The sequence below is a fragment of the Eschrichtius robustus genome, chromosome 8 (assembly GCF_028021215.1).
Source record: "Eschrichtius robustus isolate mEscRob2 chromosome 8, mEscRob2.pri, whole genome shotgun sequence".
NCBI classification, from domain to species: domain Eukaryota; kingdom Metazoa; phylum Chordata; class Mammalia; order Artiodactyla; family Eschrichtiidae; genus Eschrichtius; species Eschrichtius robustus.
In genome coordinates, this window is record NC_090831.1 from 20716960 (window position 1) to 20732757 (window position 15798).

General features: G+C 42.2%; 1 protein-coding gene across 2 annotated transcripts in view; it reads left to right on the forward strand.

The window, feature by feature from the left end:
* SLC26A5 (solute carrier family 26 member 5) overlaps positions 1–15798 on the forward strand; it is a 29583-nt gene that overhangs the window by 7480 nt on the left and 6305 nt on the right. Inside the window, exons 5-12 of one of the 2 annotated variants that reach the window (XM_068549920.1) lie at positions 67–231; positions 2143–2295; positions 5177–5259; positions 9908–10055; positions 10990–11103; positions 11896–11973; positions 12655–12750; positions 12991–13097. In XM_068549920.1, the coding sequence (XP_068406021.1) occupies positions 67–231; positions 2143–2295; positions 5177–5259; positions 9908–10055; positions 10990–11103; positions 11896–11973; positions 12655–12750; positions 12991–13097 (944 nt within the window). The remainder of the gene's footprint in view (positions 1–66; positions 232–2142; positions 2296–5176; positions 5260–9907; positions 10056–10989; positions 11104–11895; positions 11974–12654; positions 12751–12990; positions 13098–15798) is intronic. The other variant, XM_068549921.1, reaches the window with a different exon arrangement.

Sequence of the window (15798 nt, forward strand, 5' to 3'; positions counted from 1 at the left end):
TTGGTTTTAACTTCCTGACCTATCACGTGATTTATTTGTTTCTTTGTCATTAAAAAAAAAAAATAGTTTTGCCTAGGTGTCTGTAGGTTTGGATTTGTGGCCATATATCTCACGGAGCCCCTGGTCCGTGGGTTTACCACTGCGGCAGCTGTGCATGTCTTCACCTCCATGTTAAAATACCTGTTTGGAGTTAAAACAAAGCGGTACAGTGGGATCTTTTCAGTGGTGTATGTAAGTAAGCAACTTCCCGACTTACTGGTACTTGTTTTCCCTTCTTTATTTTTCCCCCTTCGCTTCTGTATCTCTTTTACCTTCAAGGCTCACTTTTCTTATTTCCAAGAATTTCAATAAAATGGAGAAGATTTAGTTATTCTAAGGCTTTTCACTACAAGGAAAATTAAACCTTAAAGTCTCATTTCTTTAATATATGATACTATCTACCTCACAAGGAATTTTTTGGTTAGGTCTTTTTTTAATATTTATTTATTTATTTGGCTGTGCTGGGTCTTAGTTGCGGCATGCAGGATCTAGTTCCCTGACCAGGGATCCAACCCGGGACCCCTGCACTGGGAGCGTGGAGTCTTAACCACTGCGCCACCAGGGAAGTCCCTGGTTAGGTATTTATTTGGTTATTTCACCTTGACTCTAGTTAGCTAAAGAAACAGCTTTTTCTTAAGACCAAATTAGATTATCTTTGGGAACTAACAAATAATTTAAAGGCATTATGGGATAATAGATCTTCCTCAAAAACTGCTTACTCAAGCAGGCAAAAAAATAAGTCTGTAAAGGATTTAACTATCACAATTAACCAGTTTAATCTAATAAAATATACATAGATCCTTCCACCCAACTCAGAAAATATAAATTATTTGCAAGCACGTAGGTAACATGGTAATAACTGATCACGTTGAGAGTGGTCATGTAAAACTGATCACAAATTCCAAAAATTCAATGTTGTTTCACATGGTGCAGTAAATTAGCAATCAGTAACTAAATATAGCTTTTAAATCCCCATACATTTGGAAACCAAAAACATATTTTTAAATAACCCATGGATAAAGAGGAAGTTATGAAATAATTAAAACCAAATGACAGTGTAAGTACTACATACCAGAACTTCTGAGATGCTGCTAAAGCTATCCTTGGAATGAGAGATCTGTAGCCTTTGTAGGTGTTGATGTGTCAGGCACTGTGTTAGGCAGAGCAGTGAGTTTACAGTCCAATGGGAAGACAAGTAGTAAACTGCTAATCACATAAATATGTAATTAAGTACAAATTGTCTTAAGTGCTATGAAGAAAAAACCAGGCTGCTCTGAAAGTTGAATAGGGAGACCTTTAGATTAGGGGTCTAGGAAAGTCGCTTTGAGGAAGTGACAGTTAAATTGAGTCCTTCATTGATTAGAATGGAGTCCAACTGTGGGAGCATTCCCTAAATAACTAAATTCTTCATTTCCCGTAATAGCTGGTAACATGCTTCTCACTCTGAGATTTCTCAAAATGCCTTGTCACAAAGGAAATAGAACAGACAAGCATACTAGAGAATGCTCTAGGCATTGATAGGAAAGGTGTGTAGCCTGGGCTCGGTGGTAAGCTACTTTCCCAGGGTCCAGATAAGTACTGACTGCATTTGGGGTGCAGCCTTAGGAGAAAATTAAGCGGCTTTCTTCTCTAACTTTCCTGGGCTTCTTTCCAAGCTTCAGCCACTCTCTTCCCTTCCAAGCTCACCTGATTCGTCTTTTCATCTGCTAACAATGATTTCTTCCTCTTTCAGCTCCTAAAAGCTTTTGTATGTATTTACCTTTGGATTTTTTTTGCTGATAGTACCCCTAATCCTTTCCTAATGCTCAGGACTCAGCTTCAGGGTTACTTTTCTGAATTTTACAATTCTACATTGAGATGTTAGCATAGCAAAGAACACTGTAGTATGAGATTGTCAGGTAAGGATTACAACTACCAAGCTGTATGACTGGGTAAAAATGGCTCCTAATTGGTGAAAGCTGCAAAGAGAGAGACTTCAGCCTGAGAACCTTTAGCTAGAAATGTCCACTAATGGGATGGCTGGTGTGAATTAGAGCACTAGACTGTCTCTGTCTATTCAGGGGCTCTTGCTTGATGTAACATCCAGTGTTCACTGTGTTACAGAGTACAGTTGCTGTGTTGCAGAATGTTAAAAACCTCAACGTGTGTTCCCTAGGCGTTGGGCTGATGGTCTTTGGTTTGCTGCTGGGTGGCAAGGAGTTTAATGAGAGATTTAAAGAGAAATTGCCAGCACCCATCCCTTTAGAGTTCTTTGCGGTAAGTCAACTTCCAGCAGCATACACCTACCTGTTTCTGTGAGGGGTTTAGAAGTGGACCCGGGAGGAGGAAATTCGACCTCTTTTCTCTCACTTCTGCCAAGAGAAGGTTGGAATTTGTCAAGGGGAACTTTTACAAATACACTGACAAAAAAAAGAAAAGCATTAAAGCAGAGGCATGGATGATTTTTAAAATATAGCTGAAGTCCATAAAAATATGAATGTAAATTATCTTTGAGTGAAATTATGGAGATTTTTCTTTTTCAAAGTTTTTATTGTCTAATTGTTTTATAATGAACATATAAACTTTAATAACCTGAAAAAATTAAGCTGTTTCCATTCTGAAAAGAGCAAATGACAAAGGTTCCCAAACTTTCTTGGTTCCTGGCACTCCTAGGCCAAAGAAATACCTAACTAATAGTTCCATTTACGAAGTAGTAAGGTCCAAACAACTTCATATGTATTTATGTCTAACAACTTAAGAACTGTTTGTAAAAATAATGCACATAAATTGAAATAAAATATATTTTATGACATTCTTAAATCACCACAGTAATTTATTAATGAATGTGTATGGCGGCTGATGGGCACTTCACAATCCCTCAAACCTGGGAATCAGATGGACACCACTACCATCATTTCCTGTTCACTTTGATTTTTGCATGGTACCTGCTTTTTTTTTTTTTTTTTTTTTTTTAAGAAATTCACGTTCTTTTATTTATTTATTTATTTATTTATGACTGTGTTGAGTCTTCGTTTCTGTGCGAGGGCTCTCTCCAGTTGTGGCAAGTGGGGACCACTCTTCATCGCGGTGCGCGGGCCTCTCACCATCGCGGCCTCTCTTGTTGCGGAGCACAGGCTCCAGACGCGCAGGCTCAGTAATTGTGGCTCACGGGCCCAGTTGCTCCGTGGCATGTGGGATCTTCCCAGACCAGGGCTCGAACCCGTGTCCCCTGCATTGGCAGGCAGATTCTCAACCACTGCGCCACCAGGGAAGCCCGGTACCTGCTTTTTTATCACAGTGACCACTGAATGCCCAGCTTTACAAACATGTGGTGTGACTGAAAGGAATGTAGTAGGAACTAATATCGAAACTGTGAACTACCTCGAACTAGAAGTTTGCATGGTGTCTGACAGGTGTCACTGTTTTCCTTTGAAAGTCATGGCCCACAGTGTCCTGGTGAGTTCTCCTTGGGACCCTGGATCACTTTGGTGTATAGTTTGGGAGCCACAAGGAGAAGAAATAAAAAGTATAGGTGTCTGATCCAAATCTAGCAAAAAGTTCCAGCCACGAAAACCACTGGCTCGTATAGCTCACAAAGAAGCCAGTCCCTTTGACCCTTTTCCTTGCTTTTGTCTTGTCTATACCCGAATAGGACTGTCTCTCACTGTTTTAAGACCTGTTCTCTCATTGGGGTTGGGCACAGAGTTCCTGTTTCCTCTCGGAGAACAGCAAGAGGTTCTCAGCCCCTTCGCATGGCAGTGGAGAAAGGCAAGCCCTAATCATGAAGTAAATGATGAAGACTGACTTTCCTGGCTTGGGTTCCTAGTTTTGTCCACTTTCCAGATTCCCTTTAAAGTTTCCTTCATGTTTTCCAGGGCAATGGTTCTCCAGAATTCTATCATTATAATTATGGTTGAACCTGTTTTTTGTTTTTTTGGTTTTTTTTAACTTCTTATCTGTATGCTCCTCAGAGCAAGGGAGAGGGAAGCCATACTGGAAAATTTGGGACAGAATCTTCATGACTCTCTTTAAACATACAATTCCTTTGTTATCATAAAATTGTTTGGGGTTCTGCATTCTATTTCAAAATGCATCTGTTAGTGTTGGTAGGAAAGCTTTGGTTTGAATTTATTTATCACTGCATAAAGTTGATGCTCCAGGAACTTGAGCCATGTGTATCCTGTGGATTTGAATTTTCTGGGCACTCCCCCAGTTTGAGATGATCAACAGATGCAATTAAGGGTGACAGACATTGCAACCAACAAAGAAGGGGCACTTCATCATAGCAGCCAGAAGCAGCCATGCCCTTGGTCTCTCAGGCTGCTGTGTCTGATAATGAGCTTACCTTCTTCTTGGTTCCCTGCAGCAGCCCGCTTTGGTGGGGGTCTGGCTTCCTTCCCTGGCCAGCCCTATGCCTTCACTCCTGGATAACCCACTCAAAGTTCTACAAGCAGTGGTTCTTTGGGGTGAAGAAAGTTGCTGTCTCTCCTTCTGTTATTTTTCTCTTCTTGTAGCTCACTAAGGCTTGTACCTTACACACAGACTGAATCTGTGCCCCGACAATCCAGGCAACCTTATGTACAAGGACACTCTGTGATGGGCGGTTTCACCCTGACCCTGACTCGGCAACAGATATGGGAGACGATAGCCATGGGGTGCTGGTGGAGGCCTCTAATCACCTTGGTGCTGCTGTCCTGGAAACAAGAGTCCATAGGAAGACTGTGCAATAGATCCAAACCTACGTGTTACAATGATACGCTGTCACTGTACCACCCTCACAATACGTATTTCATGTCCTTTATTTGTGCCACCTTGGCCAGAGCCTCATTTTACCTGCCCCAAAGGCAAAGCCAACTCCTGAAAGGCTTTATGGCTTCTTTCTGTTTGTAGCCAACTAGCCAAATGCCTCAGGATGGAACAGCACAAAGTAAAGAGAAAAGAATTCCAGGCCACAAGGAGACTGTAGAGTCCATTTTAATTTTGTTGAGAAGGGTCATTAGGAGAAGTTAGAATTGCTGGAAGCTAACTATAATTCTTTTTTTAAAAAACCGAGAAAGTGAGAATAGATTTGGCTTGGCTAACAAGTTCTTTGAAGCTTATTTTTGTGGTGTTTGAATGTTCATTTCTAAAAGTACGTTTGGTTTTGTGTCTGTTTCAGGTGGTTATGGGAACTGGCATTTCAGCTGGGTTTAACCTGCATGAATCGTACAATGTGGATGTCGTTGGGACACTTCCTCTGGGGTAGGAAAATAGTTTCAAGTAACAGTGTGACTTGAATAATCAAGGGATCTATTATGGCTTCTAACTCCTGCTTTAGTATTGCAATGAACAGTCTTTTTTTTTTTCCTACATATCAAATAGCTGAGGGTTTGGGGGGTTTTGAGTTTGGTTTTTTTGGCTGTGTGTGTGTGGGGGGGGTGGCTTATTGTGGTTAAAAAAAAAATAACATAAAACTTAACCATTTTAACCATTCGTAAGTGTACAGTCCAGTAGTGTTAAGTATATTCACATTGTTGTGAAACAGATCTCCACTTTTTCATCTTGCAAATCTGAAACTATACCATTAAACAATAACTCTCCATTCTCTTTTCCCTCCAGCCCCTACTTTCTACCTCTATGAATCCGATTACTCTAGTACTCGTAAGTGGAATCATACACTACTTGCCTTCTTTGTGACTGGCTTATTTCATTTAGCATATTCCAAGGTTCATCCATGTTGTACCATGTGACAGGATTTCCTTCTTCTTTAAAGCAGAATAAAATTCCACCTTATGTATATACCACATTTTGTTTATGCATTCATCTGTTGATGGACATTTGGGTTGCTTCCACTGCTTAGCTATTGTGAATAATCCTGCTATGGGCATGGGTGTGCAAGTGTCTCTTCAAGACCCTGCTTTCAGTTCTTTTGGATATATACATAGAAGTGGGATTGCTGGATCATATGATAGTCTGTTTTAACTTTTTGAGGAACCTCCATAATGTTTTCCAAAGTGGTTGCACCATTTTACAGTTCTACCAACAATGGCATGTGGTTTTTCGTTTTGTTCTGTTTCCTATTTAGCATTTATCGGTTTTTTAGATCTCTTCCTGGGTAGCTTTGGAGCTAAAAGCAAAAAGACCTAAATCTAGCCTGCCACTTAGTAGCTTTGTGACCTTGGGCAAGTCACTTATCCTCTCAAAGCCTCAGTTTCCTCCCCTGCTAGGTAAGCATGGTAATTAATGACTATCTCAAGAGCAGTTGTGAGAGTTACAGGAGAAAATGTGTCTAAAGCGGCCAGTGTAGCATTTGGCATGCACAGTGCACGTTGAAGACATGTTAATTGAAAGTTCTATGGCTCATTATTTCAACCAGGTTTCTAGTTTTAAATCATGTATCACTTCTTTGCTTCATCTGTTTTTCTTTTACCTAATTCTACATTTTAAAAATTTTACTATTATTTTTATATTTGAAGGAGTGAGAGTGACTACGAGCCTCTCCTGGTCTCACTCTGGCTATCTCTGTACCTCTCTGCGTGTCTCTGTCTTTCTGTTCCTGGTACTGTCTCTTTCTTGCCACTCTGTTCTCTCTTTCCAAAAGAAGAGTCAGACATTTGCCCAGATGCTGGACATTGACAGGACATGGTATATTCCATCAGGCCTTGCCCCTGGAACCATCTAAGAATCTCCAGGGAAGCACAGGCAGCAGGAGTTGCTCTTTAAGCCAAAGTTCACCCCAGGGAGCAGGTGTTGAAGGAGGAAGCCTGCATTCAACTTCAGCGAATTGCTGTCATAAACGTGTTACTTATGATTCAATGTAAAGGTATAACACAGTGATAACCCTTGTTTTTCTATTTGCACTTATAATTTTTTAAGTACTTTTATACCCACCATGTCAGTTGATGCTCACAATTACACTGTTGATATATGTTATCTTCATTTAACAGAGAAGAAAGTTCATTTATTCCCATTTATTCAGCATATGTTTATTGAGTGCCTAATATGCGCCAGGGACACAGCAGTTAAAAACAAAAGTGAACATGCAAGCAAAAAAGCCTTTGGTCTCGTGGAACTTATATTCTACTAGGAAAGATAGACAATACATCAATAGTGAGACATGCTATGAAGACAAGGGAAGCCACGTAAGAGATAGGAGGGGCTGGGGTTGCTGTTTTAGGTAGGGTATCAAGGAAGGCGACATTTGAGAGACGTGAGTGAAGTTTGGTATGTCCCAGCCTGGACCCAGAACTCAATCTTCTGATACCCAGTTGTGTGATCTTTCCATTACCTCACACCTGGGTCACTAACATAATTCGTCATGTGATAAACATGTGTCTTTGGATCCAGTAGGTAACCCTATCCAATAACTAGTCACAAATAATCTACATGTGAATTCTCACACTTAGATTTCTCCTTTTAAAAATTCACATGCCACCATCATTCCTACCTAATACCTTCCTTTCCCTATTGCATTATACCCAGATATGTTGCTTTCCCTCTATGTGTGAGAGCTAAACTTTTTTTTAAAATAAATTTATTTATTTTATTTATTTATTTTTGGCTGCGTCGGGTCTTCCTTGCTGCACACGGGCTTTCTCTAGTTGCGGTGAGCGGGGGCTACTCTGCATTGCAGTTCACGGGCTACTCGTTGCAGTGGCTTCTCTTATTGCGGAGCACGGGCTCTAGGAGCACGGGCTTCAGTAGTTGTGGCACGCGGGCTCTAGGAGAGCTAAACATTTTTTTAAAAAAATAAGAACATTTTACCTTTTTGAAACTTGGCTTCCCAGAAACCTTGTCTTTCTGGAACTTTGCCCAAAACCAGGCAAGCAACCAATAATGCCTCCCTAACTTCCTATCTGTGTACAGTCATACTGCTTCAGTGATCTGTGAGTCTCACTGCCGAAGAACAGTGGCTTATAACAATGTCCGTTTACTTGCTCGCAGTTTGCCAGTGTAGGTGGGGCTCAGCTGAGTGGTTGTCTCACTTGGGGTCTCTCAGGCAGCTGCGGACTCTGAAGGGGTGACCAGGGCTGGAGGATCCAAGAAGGCCTCGCTCACATGTCTGACAGCTCAGCTGCGGCAGCTGGAACAGCTGAGGGCTGGCTGGCATCATCTCTCCATACGGGTCTCCAGCAGGGTAGCCAGGTTCTTTATGTGTCAGCTCAGGGCAACAGGACGGAAAAGCAGAAGCTGCCAGGCTGCTTACAGCACTCATACAACATCACTCCCACCACATTCTGTTGGTCAAAGCAAATCACAAGGCCAGCCCAGATTCAACCAGAGGGGAAACAGACCACATCTAGATAGGGGAGCAGCACACAGAAGTGTGGGAGAAATTGGTGGTGGTTGTATTTGGAAACAAACTACCATACTTATCTACACACATAAACACACACACACACACACACACACACACATACACACACATACACATACACATAAATATATAATACAGTGTCCAGAAAGTGACAGCTGACTGTTAGAGATCCCCTTCATGGCAATATATCATGTTCCTTGGTTTACTTCTCTTAACTCATTGCAGCATACATTCTTTTCTCATATTCTTATTCCTCAGACCCAAACCTGCTGCCAGGCCTTCTCTCCTGGTTAGTGCTTATGTAGCAAAGCGCAAGGAAAGGACAGTAAGTTCTATAGTCAGACCCCCTGGGTCTGATTCCCTGCTCCATCTTCAGCAGATTACGTAACATCTGCAAGCATCCATTTTTTCACGTATAAATTGGGATAATAATGAGACCCATCTGAAAGGATTGTTGTGAGGACAAATGAGATGACATATATCAAGCATGTAGCACATAATCTAGGCTTAACATATGTTAGGTTCCTTTCCTTTGCTCCCCTCCCTTTCCCTTACCTCAGAACCTGAGACAGCCCCTTTGTCACTGTGATATGACACAGTATGAGAAATAGTGTGGAGAGACGGGTTCTTTGTGGTTTTTGTTGTACTTAATAGATGAGCTGTTTGACCTTGGACAAGTTGCTTGACCTCACTATGCCTCATTTTCCTCATCTGTAAAATGGGGATTATAATGGTATCTAGCTCGCAGTGCTGTTGGAGATAGATAAACACAGAACCTGGCACAAGAGGAGGCACCTAATGAGTGACTGTAACAGTAATAATATTGTGCATCAATTAATTGATATTATTATTTAGCCCAGTGCCTTGAATTGGAGCAGGTGCCTTTGAAAACCTCTCTTGCCCCTTCCCCCATACCATTCTGGGGAACACCTATTCTGTTCTTTTAGGACAAAGGTTCCAGACTATAAGAATGGACCACAAAAATTAGGTTCCCCATTGGGGAGCTCCAGGAGCCACACTTTTGGCCCCTCCAGATTCCTAAGATTCCCAGATGTAACCCAAGGAGTATAATCTGCTGCTGCTCATTTCCCATGTTAGACACTCACCTAAAGGGATCCAGGGAAGAAGCAGGGTCCTTACATCAAATAGCAAGGGAGAGTGTGAGTACCTCATGCTGCCTGGACAGTAGTAATTCTCTGATATGATAGCCCTTGTCCAGCTCCCCCCTCACCTCAGTTTTTGGTTCGAATGTCTTGTGGCATCTGAGCACTTTGCTGACCCTCTCCTCTTCCTGCTCTGAGTCTTACTTACACCTGCCATACGGGGTGCCGTGAGGTATGAGGTTACTCCTTTTCTAAGTAAAACGGCATTTGATCTCTGCTGATAACCCATTCAGGTAGAAAGCCGGCACTCTGGGGTTGGGGCCTGGAAAGAACTTGTGTGTCAAAGAGGGCCCTGCTTTTTGCCAAACAAGTACCCAGGTGTTGATCACCTCATCTGCAGATAATGCCCCCCCCTACAATGCTCCCCTCTAGCTGCATGTTTTTTTCCAGTGGTCACAATGCCCAGGTTAAAGTCAGCTTCACCTTTCAGGCTGCTACCTCCGGCCAATCCGGACACCAGCCTCTTCCACCTTGTGTACGTGGATGCCATTGCCATAGCCATCGTTGGATTTTCAGTGACCATCTCAATGGCCAAGACCTTGGCAAATAAGCATGGCTACCAGGTTGATGGCAATCAGGTAAAAATCATTAATTTCCTGCGGATGTTTCCTGGTGGCACAATCATCTCGCTCTACTATAGGAGACAGATAAACTGGATTTCTCCATCTTGGTAGAAAAAAAATTAGTTTGGTGATGGATGTATTTGAAGCATGTATTTATTCAACACTACAATGTTTTCGTGGTTTGTGTGCATTAAATCATCAGAACACTTGAGGTACAGGCTCCTACCTCACCTCATCAGTAGGTGCGATCTCCACTCTGAGGTTTACAGTTTGCCATACTGCTCTAGGCGCTATCCCTATTCTTAAAGCTCACAGCCTGAGAATCTAACGTTTTTCCAGAACCAGATGAAGTATTTAATCTGAATGCCATGAGCCATTATTTATTTCTAAGATGAATACCCAGTGTGTATTTATCTTAGAAATTCACACTGGGTATTTCTAAGAGGAGACTAGACGCTCCATATTCATACGAGACACAGTAATCCGTCTAGGAAAACCGGAAGTTGCCCTGAGATCAGGACTCACTCACTGGTCCCAAGAGGACACTGGCATGGGTTCCTTGATGAGCAAGAGCCCAGGCATTTAAAAGATGCCAGTAGTCCTATTCACCAATAACTTTCTCTTAAACAACAAAAATATTGTGTCCCTTTTGCTGCAGTTTTCTTTAAAAACAAAAACATTATTTGTGTAGAGAGTGTGTTTGGGAAAGAGGGGGCTAGGTGGTGAGCGCAGCATTTATCTCCAACACAATAAAAATTCAAGGTGTTTTTTTCCCACCTTAGATTATGCATTAATTCCTGTTTTGAACTCATGCTAAACAAATTCTTGTATCTGGAAAGAGAATGAAGAGACAGCCTGTACTGCTGAAAATGTGCATTAAACGGGCCATCATGCCTGGCTTCCTGAAAAATAACTGATCTCTTTTGTGCTTTGCTTCCACGTGGAAAAGGAGCTCATTGCCCTGGGACTGTGCAATTCCATTGGCTCACTCTTCCAGACGTTTTCAATTTCATGCTCCTTGTCTCGAAGCCTTGTTCAGGAGGGAACTGGAGGGAAGACACAGGTGCGTATGCAACTGGCCTCCAAGGTCTGGTGATTTGGGTGATAAACTTTAATCTGTTGATTGTATTCTGCCTGAAGATCCATGCTCCAGTGAGCTGTGTATGAATCAGAGAAAGGCATGATTGGTTGAAGCAAATCACAAGGAACTGAATCTACAGAAAAGGGGTATATTCGCCAGTCAAATCGAAACATTAAACAACACTCCCTGCTACCAGTAAACCTCAAAGTTCAGACATAGGATGTTGTCATGAAAGCCTGAGAGTGAGTATGGGCAGGATGCCAGCACCATCCAATAGACCTTTCTGCTGTGATGGAAATGTTTGATATTTGTACTGTCCAGTATGGCAGCCACTAGCCACATGTAGCTCTTGAGCACTTGAAATGTAGCTAGTGCAAGGAAGACCTGAATTTTTAATTTTATTTAATTTTACTTTTTAAAATTTAAATAGCCACATGTGGCTAGTGGCTACCACTTTGGATGGCAAAGTCTTATCTGAACTCTTCTGGCCCCTGTGAGTCTTGGGTCAGCACCATACATCTCCTTTCCCCCACCCCTGGCCACGGGCATTTCATTCAGGGTATTTAAATATTTCAGCTTCTGTTTAAAGGCTATATGAGGAACCAAAACCTCAGAAAGGGAGTGGGAACGAGTTACAGGTTTATGTAATGGTATGGATGACTTATGTGAAGCCATATCTTCCCACAGTGATTATCAAAAGACTAAGACCAACCTGTGCCCCGCCTCTTACTCAGGTCTCCTAAAAGCCCCTTCCACGTGTCTTCTCTCATTCAGCTTGCAGGTTGTTTGGCCTCGTTAATGATTCTGCTGGTCATATTAGCCACTGGATTCCTCTTTGAATCATTACCCCAGGTGTGTAGCTTGGACTTGGTGTGAGGTTTTCTCATGTATAGAGATTTTGCTATTTTATTTGTTTATGTTTTTGTGGCTGTCTCATGGGTTTTTACTGTAACCCTAGTGAAGTGGTATGAGAAAAGGCCAAGGCTAGGATCTCAGTATCCTGTTCCACAGTCTGCCAGCAACTGGTACCTAGGGAAAGCCATCTCAGCATCTCTGATTCTCAGTTTCTTTATATGCAAAGTGGAGGTTTTGGTTTGGCTAATCTCCATGGTCCTTCTCTCTTTGATCTTCTCTGACCTTATACTCCCATTAAAAATTTGAGAAGGCCTACACTCATAAAACATTTGGTTACTGGAACATTTAATCTAGTAGAGCTCAGGAATGCTATAGCATAGAGAAAATCATAAAGCAGGAAGACCATGGGTGAGATAAGTCCTTGAGTACCGTTTAATTCTGAACCTCTTGACCAACATGCAGGTTTGCTACTAGGATATAAGCCTGGTTTTCAAGGCCCGTTTTAGCTAACCAAGTCCTGAAAATCCGGGTGTTCTTGTCTCCACATGTACCATCACCGTCCTGTAGGAAGTGAGTGGGGAAAGGTCGGTGGGAGGGCAGCCGCAGGGCAGTGAGGAGCCAGCAAAGGGCGTCTCTGGACACAAGAGGAGAGGCATGCATGAATGTGCTGTGTTTCAGGCTGTGCTGTCGGCCATTGTGATCGTCAACCTGAAAGGAATGTTTATGCAATTCTCAGATCTCCCCTTTTTCTGGAGAACCAGCAAGATAGAGCTGGTAAGTAACAAAGGTGATTGCTAGGTGAATATGTCATAGCAGCAAATGTATTGTTGCTGATAAAAATGTGAGAAAGATAAGTTACTGTGGCGAGTTATTATATGCAGTATCCAGTTAGGCAACAAGGCTAGGTACTCTGTGTGTGTGTGTGTGTGTGTGTGTGTGTGTGTGTGTGTATGTGTGGAACTCTTGGGAAATTTTTCACATGATTCTACCTAAAGCTTTCTGTCTTTTGTTTAGACCATCTGGCTTACCACTTTTGTTTCCTCCTTGTTCCTGGGCTTGGACTATGGCTTGATTACTGCTGTGATCATCGCACTGCTGACTGTGATTTACAGAACACAGAGGTGAGTGCACAGATTGGCATGGGTGTGCGTCCTGCCTGAGACTGCAACAGTGAGTTTAAACGTAGATCAAAGCTCGATCTGGTCAAAGTAAGCTCTTTGGTTACTTCTGGTCAGCATGAAAGGGAGCTGAGGACGCATGGGGCTTGTTGACTAAATAAACAAAATGCCAAGTAAAAAACTTAATATGATCGTGCCAGATGCTGTACTCTATCACAGTTTATAATTCCATCAGTGGTTTTCTTAAAAGAGCCTAATTTGTCTCATGGTTCCTGCCATTCTGGCCCCTGTGGCACCCTGGCTTATTTACCCTCTTGTGAGGGTAAATGAACTGTGTGTTCTTGCAGTCTGCTTTGGCACCGGGTGCTGACATAGGTTTTGATAACATGGAGCAGACGCTGACAACAAGTTATCATATGTGGGGCTTCAGCTGTTCCTTCCTCCACCCTGAATTATTACCGCCTGTCATCTCTTCTCCCAGTAGCAAGCTGAGCCCAATGGGGAAGGTATAAAATAACTTAAAAAAAAAATACTCTGTTCATGATAAATAAATAAATCACTATAAAGAAAAAAAAAAGGAAACATTATGTTTTCAAATAGCCTGACTTTGGAGTCAGACAACCTTAGGTTCAAGTCCTGGCTACACACTCTATAAGCTCTGTGATTTTACGTGACCTCTTGGAGCCTCCATCTCTGCCTCTATAAAATGAGACTATTACTTGCTACCTCAGAGAGTCACAGTAAGGTTCAAATGACAATAATGCACATGAAGAGCCCAGCACAGTGCCTGACACATCCTATGCACGCAACAAATTTAACACGGGAGGAATGAAAATGAGGTTAGTCTGATTTTGCCTGTAGTTGCAGATCACACGATAGTTCTTAAAGTTTTGATTGTGGTATATTGAAGGGCTGCTGGATGGAAATGATGGTATGCTCCCCACTCTACAGAGTAGGAAATGAGCGTTTTCCTCTTCAGAAACGACATAGAGGGAAATGTAAACAACACGTGGAATCTAAACTCAAGAATTACACTGTTTTTAATAACAAACTCTACCCTGTCACCCACTTTTATGTAAAAGAAGTTCACCCCCCCCCCCCGTTTTTATACGAGCATTATTAATACATGCAAGAGTTCTTTATCTCGGAGCTTTAGTGAACATCATGGTTTAAAAATACCTATATCCTTTAACAAGCCATAGTATAGAATTGGAGGGGTTTTTTTCACTTTTTGGTTTTGTTTTTTACCCAAATAATAGTTTATGATTTCTTATCATAAATTTTAAAGTTAGGCAGGTTGTTTTTTAAATGCTCTGCTTCTATTTTTCCCCCAGATAATTAACTAAAGTTCATTTTTAATGTTCTGTCCCTGTTGGTGATTATGCTGGGTCTTTGTAGGTTAGAGTTTGGGGAGCCAGTACCAAGGCTACATGTTTATTTTTGGCTGCTTCTTTCTCTGTAATTAGGGCATGCTGTCCAGAGAGGGCTAGTGCTTCACTGGCTTTGCTTGTCTTCCAAACACCCAGATTCCCTCAAAGCCCACATGGTTAAGGGACAATCAGTTCATCAACAAATAGTTCCTTATGCCTCCTCCATGCAGGCGCTGTGGGTGATGCTATAAATATGACGGAAATTCAGTTTTTGCCCCCAAGCGGGGGCAAAACATATTAAAATAATTATAATCTTAATTGGACAGTTTTTTTTTGAGGGACTACTAGGTTCCCAGGGAGATACTAGACTCTAGGGATATTGCAGTAAATAAAACATGGTCCTTCCCTTCAAAAAGGCTGCACTCTCCTAAGGATGACAGATACATAATGATAATGATGAAGCTAATCATGATAATGAAGTAATGGTGGCACTAAACATTGTAGTTAGTTATGTGCCTGGCTGTGTGCGAAGATCCACGCTTTATGTCATTGCATCCTTCCAGCCAAATGACTATTAGCATCCCCGTTTCACAGATGTGGAAACTGAGGCCTAGATCGATTGAGTAACTTGGATCACACAGCAAGTGGTAGGCAATGATTCAAATATGAGTTTTTGTGAATCCAGAGGCTAACTCTTAACCAGCATTTTATAATCCGTCTTCAAGAAATTGGAATACACAGTTGTAAGTGCTTCAGTTAAGTGTAAGCAAGGTACAGGTGATAATAAGCATAAGAGATGGCCAAATAAAACCCCATCAGAGTTCATAAAGAGAGACTTTCTTGCTCCTGGGGTGATTACGGAAGAAACAAGGAGTATTTAGACCTGAGGAAGTGGGATTCCAGCGCACTCCAGGTGGTCAGGAAGGCCTTCTCCTCATCTGCCTGTTGAAATCCACGTAAGTTTAGACCCCGCTCACCCAGCCAGAGAGATCCCAGCTCCCCTGTGCGCCCACAGCAGCGCTGTGGTCCTCCAGCATCTCACATGTCTCCCAGGTACTTGTGTACTTGTGTGGTCCCTGTGTCCACCCCTCACTCACCTCTGCCCGCTGGCACTAGATTGCAACATGTGGACAACATTTCGAGTGTCGTATGGAAGGTTTTCTCATAATTGGGAACTCAACTGAGAACCTTGCCTCTCATCTCCAGTATCAGTCGTTGGTGTTATATTTGTCCACAGACGTCACTAGACTGTGAGCACCTTGGTTGTGTACGCGAGGTCCCTAGAGCCCAGTACCAGCATATAGTGTGTGTTCTCTGAATGCTTGTTGAAGGAA